The 12320-nt window shown below is 48.0% G+C and overlaps 4 protein-coding genes across 4 annotated transcripts; 2 read left to right on the top strand and 2 right to left on the bottom strand.

The window, feature by feature from the left end:
* Positions 1-151: 151 nt before the first annotated feature.
* Positions 152-1980, bottom strand: FOXG_00940 (uncharacterized protein). Its single transcript, XM_018377603.1, has 6 exons — positions 1787-1980; positions 1610-1733; positions 1381-1559; positions 1295-1331; positions 1176-1243; positions 152-1120 (listed from the first exon to the last, which is right to left on the bottom strand). Exons 1-6 carry the CDS (start codon positions 1883-1885, stop codon positions 200-202), a joined length of 1428 nt encoding a protein of 475 aa, XP_018233361.1. The 5' UTR covers positions 1886-1980; the 3' UTR covers positions 152-199.
* A 1552-nt stretch (positions 1981-3532) lies between these two features.
* FOXG_00941 (uncharacterized protein) lies at positions 3533-5999 on the top strand (the record flags this gene model as incomplete). Its single annotated transcript, XM_018377604.1, has 2 exons — positions 3533-3935; positions 4186-5999. 2 exons carry the CDS (start codon positions 3533-3535, stop codon positions 5997-5999), a joined length of 2217 nt encoding a protein of 738 aa, XP_018233362.1.
* A 973-nt stretch (positions 6000-6972) lies between these two features.
* Positions 6973-9271, top strand: FOXG_00942 (uncharacterized protein; the record flags this gene model as incomplete). Its single annotated transcript, XM_018377605.1, has 3 exons — positions 6973-7482; positions 7536-9206; positions 9254-9271. The coding sequence occupies 3 exons, from the start codon at positions 6973-6975 to the stop codon at positions 9269-9271; spliced, it is 2199 nt and encodes a 732-aa protein (XP_018233363.1).
* Positions 9272-9421: 150 nt separating this feature from the next.
* FOXG_00943 (DNA helicase) lies at positions 9422-11426 on the bottom strand (the record flags this gene model as incomplete). The annotated part of the gene is made up of 6 exons (XM_018377606.1): positions 11202-11426; positions 10931-11147; positions 10754-10872; positions 10670-10704; positions 10268-10623; positions 9422-10229 (listed from the first exon to the last, which is right to left on the bottom strand). The coding sequence occupies exons 2-6, from the start codon at positions 11008-11010 to the stop codon at positions 9422-9424; spliced, it is 1398 nt and encodes a 465-aa protein (XP_018233364.1). The 5' UTR covers positions 11011-11147; positions 11202-11426.
* Positions 11427-12320: the final 894 nt, after the last annotated feature.

A 12320-nucleotide genomic window follows, 5' to 3' on the forward strand; every position in this document is an offset into this window, starting at 1 on the left:
TGACCCAAGTATCTGATAGACACATCGAACTTTGTGGCATTGCCGTTCTTATTTGTGTTGTAATTGGCCGTCATCGCGTAAGTTATATTTTCTCTGCCGCGAGCTCTTACTGTTTTGTTGGAGTATGAAGCTGCAATCTGGTCGAAATTTGTTTGATGAAGAATTACTATTCATTATTGATTTTTAAGTTCATTAATCGTTAGGCAGCCTCTATATTCTCTCTTGCTGATCCCTTCTCCGCGTCCCATCCACTCTCGTGCACATGCCTAATCGTCCTCGTTCGGACCTGGATACCAATCATGCCCGTCAATTGGGAGATCATAGAAAACCTCTGGCCTCCTTGAATTTCTGTTCTGACGTTTCCGTAAGTTTTGTCTCCCAGCTGTAAGTTCGACTCGACTGGTTTCTTCGGCCGTCCCCTTGCCAAGATCCCGAACAACCCCCTCTGACATAGACTCGGCCTCGGCATCTTCGTATCGGTTGACGGTGTTTCCGGCATATTGGTCTCTTCTGTTATCTGTGGCAGGTGGTTGGTCTCTTCCACATCCCTCGGGGGCACCGGATCTGTAAAGGACTGCCATATAGGCAGGCATGCCCATATAATCAAGATCGAAATTTCAACGTCCATCCAAACGATTCGTTCGTGATATCTCCAAACTGGTTGCGCCGTCTTGAAGAAATAGATCAGAAGGTGCAGTCGAAAACTGGACACAGCCAGACCGAATGCTCCCAACGCAATTGCGATAGCGTTTTGCAACCAAGATGTTGTGTCATTTGCAATTCGACTAAAGATCAGGTGAGAAAGCATAGCAAGGAGCGCCAGGTTTAGGAATATGTCGATCGAGGAAGCCGCATATGCAAGTGAGTCCTGAGCCAAGCAACCTCCTGTTTCCTCATCTCTTCCATTTGGTTCCCAACCTTCCCAGGCGAATGCAATTGGTGAACATCGGAATACTCTCAATAGGGCCAGAGCAATCGAAGAGAGGATGGTGAGTAAAAGGGTCGCGGCTGTGATCACTATGTATCTGCCAGAAAACGATGTGCGTAGGCATACGAGAAGGATCGCGACTCTAAGTAGACACGAGCAGGCAAGCTCGAAGATGTCGGCCATGAAAACAAGCTAGGTAGTTCAATGTTAACATACTGGGGTTCAAAACTGCACCTTGCAAACAAACCTTTAATCCGTCTGTAATGTATTCTGGAACCGCATTCCATAAGATTGTATCTCCTGTCACAGAGTGGGCTAAGGAGGTTGGTAAGCACAAGCGCATATTCATTCGGCGATGCGACTTACCAAAGTGAATCAGAGTTGCAAAGACAGTGTATAACAACTAAAAGCTGGTTAGGTTTGATGATCTATGATACCGGGTACCAACTTACTCCACAAACTACCATTACATAGTCATCCAGAGAAAGACTCTCGTACGTAACCCAGCTCGAATACAGCCTAAGCCAAGGAGAGATCCATGCTGGTATCTCTGCAACTAACAGAACATAGTGATTATGCCGGTTGTCTTTTGGCTTGTTGTCACAGGCATTGGCATAGATCTTTGCGATATCTAGAGCTTGTTAGTTCTATCCCATTTGTGTTTCAGAATGATTGGCGCACCGAATCTTTCGAAATCGCGGCATTTGTCTGCGAAGCAGTCGTCTAGCTCCTGCGTGACATTCCCGTTGTTGCACATATCAACGGCTTCGAAATCCGAGTTATCATACTTTTCAAGACATGAGATCTTCAAGTCATTGTTAGTACGAGCGCAAAACTGCATCCAAACCTCAGACTCACAGTACAACGGGGTAGACTCTTGAAGAGTTCAGGTCTGCCAGCGCCAAACACTCCAGCAGCGAGTGCTAACGAGCAGATCGCCCAAGATGTGAGCTTCATACCCGTCCAGTAGCATTAGGGCTGGTGATGTTGAAGAAGTGAACACAAACAGAGGAATGGCAGGATGCTCAAATATTGCAAGACATGGGTTACCCTAACTATCATATATATAAACCCCCAGATCTACGTAGGCAAGGGGCTTCATCCGAGTTAGGTAGGCATGAAGACCGCATCCAGCTGTAACAAGACTAGTACTAGCCCTGTACGTTCTTACATCCCGGTTTTTATATGAAGCCCCCTGTGCATACAACATGGATAAGGTGCATCCAGCATTAAGGATCGTCTCAAAATAGCGGAAGTGATCTTACACGGGCCGCTGGGAGGATTAGCTGCAATGCTATTTACATCGGTTCCTTGATCTGTGACTTTATCGAGATTTAATTCGGATATTCCGGTCTGATTGTTGAGCTGACCTCCTCGCTCCCGTAAGAAAGTGAAACTTGTGGTAAATGCATTGACACCTCCTTAGCCCGTACCCTATCGGACTAATGCACGACATAGCAAACACGCGGCTTCAATAGCTCTTAAATCAACCAACGGTTTTAAAGCCTCTTTCAAGATCGTGCAGCGACGTTTGGCAGCTTTTGGCAAAACAAATTGGAGCAAAAACTGGGGCAGCGTTGTACCACAATTGCTGTGTGCTTCAGGTGAAACGACAGCTCCAGAATAGTGCAGTACGGACCGTGTGATCCTTTGTGGCCTTCTGGCCAAAGATCCAATGGATGAGTATCCTAGACATTGCAGTGTTGCAAATATGGTTTCGTGAAGACTCGTCTGAAAAGCTTCGGTTTGGGTGTGACAACCTCTTGCCAACTGTTACGCCAAGAGTATGTCCTTCAATCCGAATTGTCAAGTAAAAGGTGTTTCCAGAACGAACCTGACCTTCTGTTGACCGCCATATGCGAGTCAGTCTTCAGTTTCAGGTTGGAGGGCCATTTCACCCCGCGTTAGTTAGGTAGTTAGCATTGGATCCAATGTGAGTGCCTTGTCATTGAAGAGGTCCCTGCAGCTGCACTCCGCTTATTAATGAATCATTGAGAATCTCAACTGTGAGTGCTCGTTATATCGAATTTCTATTCCGATGATTAGAGGATCCGGTTGTTGTCGGGCCACTTTCCTGTGATATTATTTGACAATCTGCTCATTCTTGCGACAAGGAATTAGCTTTGGTACGTCAAAGATGGATGACAATAGGTTGACTGGCGTCATCTCAAATTATAAATCCAGCTGATAGTAGATCCATCTTGACGCAGAGGTGACTCTTCAGAACTCCGAGGAGCCTGAACGAGATAGGCAATACATACAAATTGAAACAATCAAATACTGAGGCGCGTAATCGTCTATTGGATCAATTCACATGGGAATTGTATCAATTAGCTGTCCAACATGTCTCTCAGTTTCCTGACTGGTCATGGTAGCATTAGATAGACGGTCACCTGACCTCACAGACGACACCTGGAAGGCCCATGCTTTCGTATCTCCGCTCGGCACAAGCAAAAACTCTTCTACCAATATTATCTGATCTGATTGATAAAGGTGTCTTTTCTCACTTGCTGGTGGAGCGATTCCTCCTCCTCCTCCTTCGTAACTCCGAACCGCATCCGCATCGGCATTCGCACAACACTGGATAAGCTCCGGTCATCGATTATGGCTTCCTCAGACCGAAGTGAGACCCCGGACTCGGACGGTGACCGAAAGCCTGGGTCCCGAGATGACTCGGGCCAGCCGCCCGCCCGCAAACGGCAGCGTGTCCGCCTCAGTTGTCTGGAGTGCCGACGCCGAAAGCTGTCGTGCGACCGAGGCTTCCCGTGCGAGCGTTGCATCAAGAGCGGCACTCCCGACCGCTGCAGCTATGAATCTCGTAACGGCGAGGTCGTGAATGCTTCCTCGGGAGTTCCGCCGCCTTTCGCCCAGCTAGACTCTCGCCGCTTCGTTGATCCCGCAACGGGTTTGTCCCCACGAGATCCCGAATTCGTACGCCAAGATCACGATCGAATTCGCCGATTGGAGCTTGAGCTAGTTCAACTTAAGAATCAAATCTCTCGGTCTGGTGTGTCTTTCGATGGGAGCACCCTGGCTGGCACTACCGACAAAACAGACACGAATCGAGAACTCTCAAAGGTGCCCCATCCATACATGTACTCGCTGTACAAAATAATAACCGCACCAGCAGCTTGAGAGATTCCAAAAAGCATGATATCGTTGAGAGCCAGAGCAACCAGGTTTCGGCGGAGGGCAGGCGAAGTTCCAGGGCCCGTGGGGCTGAGGACCTTGAGAGGCTCGAATGGGTTAGCTTACAGGTCTGTGCCCTTTCATGAAGGAGACGGCCGATGAGTGGCTTCGTCCAGTTATTCTCCATGACCGTAAAGACCGAAAGAGACGACGCGAGGACCGTGAAAAGATATTCGAGGACTCCGATCCAGAACTGGAGGCTTTACTGCCAACTAAGGAGGAGTCCGATGCACTTATTGATGTTTATCTCGACCAGTTCGAGCAGGTGCACCGCATTGTTCACATTCCTACGTTCAAGAAGGAATACGCCGAGTATTGGGCACCCGGGTCTACCAAACGTTATGCCGCTTTCACGGCTCTTATCCTTGCAATGATGGCTGTTGCAAGCTGCGTTCATACTCACGAAAGCCTCAAGTTCATCGGCATGATGTCGAATGCTCGTCACTGGGCAGAACGATGGATCAAGGCATGTGACGAGTGGTCATCAAAACAAAGCCAGAAGCACCGACGCTTGATCCACTATCAAGTAGCATGCCTTTTGTATCTTGGGAAGCGAGTCAACACTATCAAGAAGAAGCGTTTCTGGACAGGCTCTGGTGCACTCATCCAGGACGGAATTGCTGTCGGCTTACATCGTGAGCCAAGCCACATGGCAGCAAAGATCACCGTTTTTCACCAGGAAATGCGTCGACGAATTTGGGCAACAGTTCAAGAATTCGACATGCAGGCCTCCTTTGACCATTGCCTGCCAACTCTGGTTAGCCAGCTTCACTACGACACCAACGCCCCTCGCAATTTAGACGATGATGATTTTGATGAGAGTACCACTGTACTCCCACCATCAAAACCTGTCAAAGAGTATACATTCTCTTCCTTCCAGCATCTGGCTCGTCAGAGCCTGCTTTTACGTCTGGAGCTTAGTCGTCTTCTTACTGGTCCATCGTCTGAAATAGACTATGACCAAGTAATTCGATACACCAACGATTTGACACAGGAGATTGATGCCCTCCCGTCATGGGATATGAACCTGGAAAATGTGAAGGGAAAGAAGAACCCTTTAATCGCATACACGTTGCTGCATGTTCAGTTGAGGCAGTACATCATCCCCTTGCATCAGCCATATCTCAAGCTTCGGAAGCAAAACTCAAAGTACCAGTACTCTGAAATCATATACTATAATGCAGCACGAGACATCGTCTTATTACACGACAAACTGTACGAACAAGGCGTTCGGAGTCTGAACTTTCTCAGAGAAGATGCGCTGACCACAGCCATCAACCTCTGTAGCGTCACAATGTTGCAGCCCAGAGGTTCCACCAACATGATCATGATAAACTCGCACCACACACTCAAGTTGATTGAGAAGTGCATTGCAATGAAGGAGGATCGTCTATTACGATGTGGCAACAATGAGCCATGGGGATATTCTATCATGTGTGCGGCGCTGGGGTTGCTTGAGGCCCACCTGGGAACCAAGGAGCCTGAAGTCGCCAAGTCGACATCAGCAGAACGCTTCGTCAACTTGCACTACCGTCTCCTTGCTAACCAGGAGCCTCCAGTTTCTGGGGAGCACCTTGCAGCTGCCATGAACGGCGTGCCGCCGGGCAACATGGGACCTGGGCCCACGCCTAATATACCGCTGCATGACCGGCCAAAGGTAATGAAGCTTGACTTCCATGGCAGGGCGTTTCCTAATATTGGTATCCAGTCGGTGACACCGTTCTCGTTTACGCCGACAATGCCTACGGCTCCGATCGACCCAAGTCAGGCCCCATGGATGATGGGAGGCGATCCCACTCAGCCTTTCAACCTGGATCCGAGTCTGGAGTTGTTGGGTATAAATCTCAACGAGATCTGGGGCGAGTCCTGGGAATTGGGCTGAACAGAAAGAAAGTCCATGTTGGCTAATACGTAATAATAATAACTGGCGTGGATTCTTGGGCCTCGCAAGCGACGGACTGGGGGGATATTGGGCTAGCATCTATTTGCTTCTCGAATTGTCTCATCTTTAAGATACCAGGTCTCCTACTATGTCACGACAACACAAGCGCTCATGAACAGGTCTTGGCGTCACGTTGTCTGCCATTTTTTGTGCCTTGAAGCAAGCTCCTCTCATCATATCTATCTTGTGGGTTTGAATACTGAATTCCTCATGACTGACGAAATTGCCTTCAGAATAATGTGCTAATGAAATGCAAAATCACCTTGACAGCGATATTCAGTTGACGTGCCGAGTTTTAGGGAAGAGATACTTGCTGAGCCCTCGCAGATTTCACGGGTTTCAACATTCGATCTACTTCAATATTGACTCGTATTACTTTTGTTTAAAAGTATAAGATATGCTTACGGACGAGACTTCTTCAGATAAATACTTTTGCCAAGTGATGGGTGTGCAAGGTGCTTGTTGATTGTTGATTGTGTTAGTTTGGGTCTTCTGGCGATTGGCTGGCTAGCCAGAACACCAAAGTATTGATCTATGGACATGATGCAAGGGAAACCCTCCGAAGGCCGGCCGACGACGATATATCCAATGAAATCTAAGCGCATACCCTATAAAGATGATAAAAACCAACAACCTTTTGACTGCGAGCCCATAAACCTCATGGTGTGAATGCTAGCCACCTGAATATTAAAATTATCGGCTGTTCTCCAGGGTAAGCACCTCAATAAGTCCGAACTTCAGTGTCGGGCATAAAACTTCGGTAACCGGACTTGGCTGACTATCATTTGTCTCTTCGGACCTAAGAAACCTCGGGGATAGTGTTCGGCATTTGATGCTCCTCACTCATATACACAGACATTACATACATATCCGCTATTACTATTGCATAACCCGACATCGAATGTCGACCGCGATGCGGCAAAGAGAATCCTCGGATGTATCTTCTGCTGGAAGTCCCCCAGCTCCCAAACGCCGTCGAAGGCGACCCGCTCGGTCTTGTGAGCAATGCCGGCGCCGCAAGATTCGGTGTAGTCTGGGCCAACCTTGTAACGGCTGTGTTCGGGCTCGGGCACCGATGCAATGCTCTTATCGTGACGGGAGTCCTGTTGTAGTGACTCGGAGTTCTGAAGTCTGCACCTCGGTGCCGGCTGAACGGGCTGAAAGACAGGGAGCTGTTACAGCAACACAGCGAAATCCAGAAGCACATCACCGCAGCCCAGTAAACCGACCACCACAACCTGAAAACAGTGATAGGACTGTGTCAAATTCACATAGCTGTCTTTCAAAAACTATTCCAACCCCTCAAACATCCACCTCAGCCCAGTCATCAACCTCAATCCCCCCCTTTACACCCAGGCTGCGTCATGTACCTGAAAAGACGAAGCTATTTGGCCAAACACATTGGCTTCACACTGCAGAGAAGGTAAATCTCAGATATCTCTACTCGAGCTCTCATACTGATCTTCACTGCCTTAGTTTCCTGTTTCAGGTAATTTCCATCCCGTCGAGATTGAGCCATCATGGGAGGATGCCAAATCCGACTTCTACGACGCTTTGAAAGAAGCTCGCATCCTACGTTTTGGTCTCAAGAAACAGAACTTTCCAACACTAGATCAGCCCATCCAGGACCTTCGTGAGACCTTGCCCTCCAAGGTGGTTTGCGATGAACTCATTGCTTGTTATCTCCGCACATTCGAACCCTTGTATCGCATCGTCCATATCCCCTCCTTTCAGAGGGAGTACGACCGGATATGGGCAGGCGAGGAAACACAAGCTGTACCGGCTATATCTCTCGTCAGACTGACCTTGATTCTTGCCCTTGGGACTACCTTTGCCAATTTTGACACGGAGGAAGAGATGAACCAGTTGTGGCGACTTGCGCAGACATGGGTTCAGAATGCCCAGTGGTGGCTCACAGGTCCAAATGAAAAGACCACTTACAATCTCGATGGTCTGCAGATATTCTGTCTGCTGATCATCGCCCGTCAATCGACCTTCAATTGTCGCGGAGCAACGTCATGGCTGTCCTCGGGCTCGCTACTGCGCGCCGCCATCACCATGGGCCTTCACCGCGATCCGAAGCTATTTGTTGGCTTGACACTCTTCCAAAGGGAGTTTCGAGCTCGACTATGGGCCACTGTGCTGGAGTTGGCTGTCCAGTCATGTCTAGATCTCGGCTTGCCACTGCAGCTTTCAGAACAAGACTTTGATGCTTCCATCCCATCCAACTACGATGACTCGGACCTGGAGTCAACTTCTCCAGGGGCACCAAAACCAATGGACAAATTTACAGACTCGTACCTGCAAATAATGCTGGCCAAATCTCTACCTTTGAGAGTTGAAGTCATAGGCCTACTGAACGACTTTCGACAAGAGAAAACATATGAAAAAGCACTAGCTTTAGGATCACAGCTGCGCACGGCGTGCCGAGATGTCGCCGCCTTCTTCCATTCAACACAACATAATCCGATGAACATAAGAAAGGGATCAAGCATTGAGGCGAATGAGTTCCATCGCAAACTTCTCGACATACATCTTCGCCGGTTCGTTATGTTTCTTCACCGCGACTTCATGCTCCAAGCAAGGACCGATCCCCGGTTCTACCTTTCTCGCAAGGTGTGTGTTGAGTCTGCCCTGGTCATCGCTTCTGGGAGTAAAGGCGCCGACTTCAGCTTGCCGATGCAGGTATGGGATGACTTGTCTCGCTTGTCTTTCGTTGGACGTGGTCTTTTCAAGTGTGCATTGAGTTTTGATGCTATGCTCATCTTGGCCCTCGAGATCATTACTGAACTTCAGGATGAGTCGACACCAACACACGAACCTGATATTCTCAGCGAGATGGCAAAAGCCACCCGTTCTCCCATGATCAAGACCCTCGAAGAGATATATGTGCAACTTCGCTGCATGATCGTACGGGGCAACCTCAGCCTTAAGAGACTTCTCTTCTCGAATGCTCACTTGGCACATATTCGAGCATTGGAAGCGGGCCATCCTGTGAAGCCAGCGGTACATGAGACTGTAACATCGACGCTCCGCGACTGTGTGGCAATGCTCAGAGACATCCAAGCAGTTACAACACCCCATGAATCAGCAATAACCTCGGATAGTTTGAGTAGCGACTTTCTTGGCACGGATATTTTCTCAAATGTGAGTGATGCTTCGTATAGTGGAGTAATTCTTTCTAACAATATGAGCTAGAGCAATCTTATTGAGTGGGACATACCCGACCTTCTCGGTTTCCCAACTGTTAGTAAAGACGGCCAATCTCAGTGGCCAGTTATGGACTAATATCAAAATCGACACATCACATACTAAACTCGTGTAAATTGTCAGGGAATAACACTTGTGAGATGTCATTTTCGTTACTCGTCATAATACCCATCATCATAAGTGCCCTGCATCGCCTGCGTGCTCACCCATTCTTCACTTGCTAAGCCCCTCATAAATCTCATCTCAAGTTCTTGGGGATCCTTGTGCCAATCACAAGCAAAGTCGCAGTCTGGCGTGCTGGATTCTCCGAAGTATTTGCATATGGCAGCATGTCGACACTTATCAGTGTCTTCGCAGTATTGAGCCAACGCCTGCAAACTCTTGAGTCTGGCGATCTGATTCGTCTCAGCTTTGGCATCGGATCTGATCAATCTCGTGACGCGCTCCAGGTCTTCTCGGCTGTAGTAAAGAAAGCAATAGCTTGCATTGCCATCTCGACCAGCACGGCCAGCTTCTTGGTAGTAGCCTTCGAAAGACTTGGGAATACGCCAGTGAACAACAAAACGTACGTTATTCTTGTCAATACCCATGCCGAAGGCGGTCGTGGCAACAATGATATCGTACCCAGACTCGTTATTTATCCACCGGGCGAGTGTTTCTTCTTTGACTTCCTTGGTGAGCCTGGCATGAAAAGGCATGGCCCCAATGCCTTCTGAACGAAGGGAGGCTGCCAGGGACTCGCATTCATCCCGAGATATAGTGTATATAATCCCAGGAACACTTTCGACTCTTTCATTCACCTGTTCGAGTTCTGCCTTTCTCTCACCATGTTTACGACGGTCGTAAACAGCGTTAATCCATCGTAGAAAATCCTGTAGGCGGTTATCTTCTTCGTCCTTGGTGTACCGAATTTCAAGATGCAAGTTTTGACGTTGAGGGTTCATCAAAAACTCTCTTGTTCTTTCTGGAGTTTGATCAAGTTTTAAAATAGATAGTACGTCTTGCCGAACTGCGGGTTTGCCGTAGCAGTAAGACACATTATTGGTACATCTGGGAAAGTGTCTCGAAACCAAGATAGACGTTTGAAGTCTTTTCGAAAGTCATGGCCCCATTCTGACACACAATGAGCTTCGTCAATGGCGATACGTGCAAACTCCTTTTGCTTGTAGACTAGCTGCAGCCGTTCGCGAAACCGTGAGCCAGAACATAACTCGGGCGTGACATACAATAGCCTGGTCCTTGGATGCCCGCTCTCCAGATCGCGCTCAATGCGGCGCCGATCATCATAAGGAGTTATGCTGCTGTAAAAGTTGGCTTCGATACCTGAGGCTTTTAGGGCTTCAACTTGGTTGATCTGATGATGTTAGATTTCGTAACAATGGTGGGCTCGAGTTTCTTGCCATTAAACTCAAGAGAGGGGAAACAACTATGGTAACTAAACTCATAATTAGAGGAAGGAAGATGTATAGTGGCCGAAAACTCACTGCCTTGGTCGATGACTGCTGGTAGCTGAAAGCAAAGACTTTTACCAAAGGACGTGGCTGCTTGGACGTAAACGTCGAAGCCGTCGAGAGCAGCTTCGATGATTTCACGCTGGTGAGGCCTGGTAAATGTCAACGGACAAAGCAAAACGAAAAGAGGAAGGCGGATAATTCGTATACCTGAAATCTTCCTTGTGAAATTGGCGACGAAGAGTAAAGCCAATGTCTGTGCATGAGCTTGTTCTTTTCAAAGGTGGCATGGCGGCGTTCACGATTTTCGAAGAAAGTAAATGATTGTTACTGTATTACTCTACAACTGCGTGTCGAGTGAATCAATTCATGGTAGATCGAAGCAAGGGTGAACCGCTTTCCCGGCGCTTGTTGATAATGATTGGCCCTTTTTTTTACTGTTATCGTTTTAGTCTATCTCAATGCAAGCTCTCTAACTTACAGAGTTACAATCTGTTGGAGCTTGTTTGGTGAGGATCTGTTTCTGCTTTTGGCAGTCAAATCGGCTGTGGTCCACCGGATCAGCACTGTTAACAGCCTTGCAACGCTATTGCTTTTGCGAACGAAGGAAGTGACTGGCAGGGGTTCTGGAGCACCTCATGCCCGAGCAAAATGCACAAATGTACTGTTGGGTTACCTAGTGGAAAATAGAAGAATTGATATCTGTCTACCTTATACCGGAGGTAGAGGTAGGAGTGAAGGTCACGTGGCGTGCTTTTTGTATTGGGACGAGGACAGTATCACAACACATATCCATCCATTACCTTACAACTTAGCGGGCGGCTGTTGAGACAAACTTCTAGGGCCATCAGACAAACTCAATTGCTACAGTTTCCTGACAGCACGAACGCTTAGTAGGTGGTATGGCGTTGTATGACGTGGAGAAAAAGGCTTCTGCTATTCACTGGCTCTTCTCGGGCGTATTCAGTGAATCTGTAATTACTGTGTACCTTGCATTACCCGCTGTTGGTTGGGGCAGGGGCCTCATCCTCCGAGACAGCACAGCCAGACATCTTCAAAGTCCACCCTCCAACGAAAGCAACCCCTGCTAGGGCCTCTGTCCTAAAGGACGAAAATACTGAGGTAAGTTTAGTGTATCTTAATATACCTTTAGACTAGTTAATTTTGGCGCCATTTTTGTAACGTCAGAAGCTTTATTACCCCCCGAGGCCCTGATACAGTAGATGTCCATCAACGATGGTGTTGGCTTTGCTGTTTCATAGGTCATCAATACCTTACCCCTCGTTTACCATGGATGCTAGCAGTTAGGTAGTGCTTCCTCGTCTTGTTTTGCTTCGTGTCAAAGAACACAGTTACTCCGTACTGTCGGTAGGCTTCAGGGAGGAAGGGATGCGACCTAGTGCGTCTCTCTTTTGCAACAATTCTTCTATTCTTGACAAACAGGATTCCTGATTCTTGTTATTATGTATTTGTAAGTAATGAGAGAAACATGGATTATGAGCTCCAGGGATTAAAATCTGGAGTTCTCACACCGAGGTTGGACTCGCTTGTTCAAAACTCGTACTGTGTGGCTGGCTCCCCAGCCACTCGGTGCCTGAAT

This window comes from Fusarium oxysporum, chromosome 1, assembly GCF_000149955.1.
Source record: "Fusarium oxysporum f. sp. lycopersici 4287 chromosome 1, whole genome shotgun sequence".
NCBI classification, from domain to species: Eukaryota; Fungi; Ascomycota; class Sordariomycetes; order Hypocreales; family Nectriaceae; genus Fusarium; species Fusarium oxysporum.

Bases quoted from the DNA above. Each gene is read 5' to 3' on its own strand.
- FOXG_00940 (XM_018377603.1), bottom strand. From the start codon at position 1,885: ATGAAGCTCACATCTTGGGCGATCTGCTCGTTAGCACTCGCTGCTGGA. The intron at 1,332-1,380 runs GTAAGTTGGTAC...ACCAGCTTTTAG, and splicing joins ATGTAATGGTAGTTTGTGGA to TTGTTATACACTGTCTTTGC. The intron at 1,121-1,175 runs GTTTGTTTGCAA...TGAACTACCTAG, and splicing joins ACATTACAGACGGATTAAAG to CTTGTTTTCATGGCCGACAT.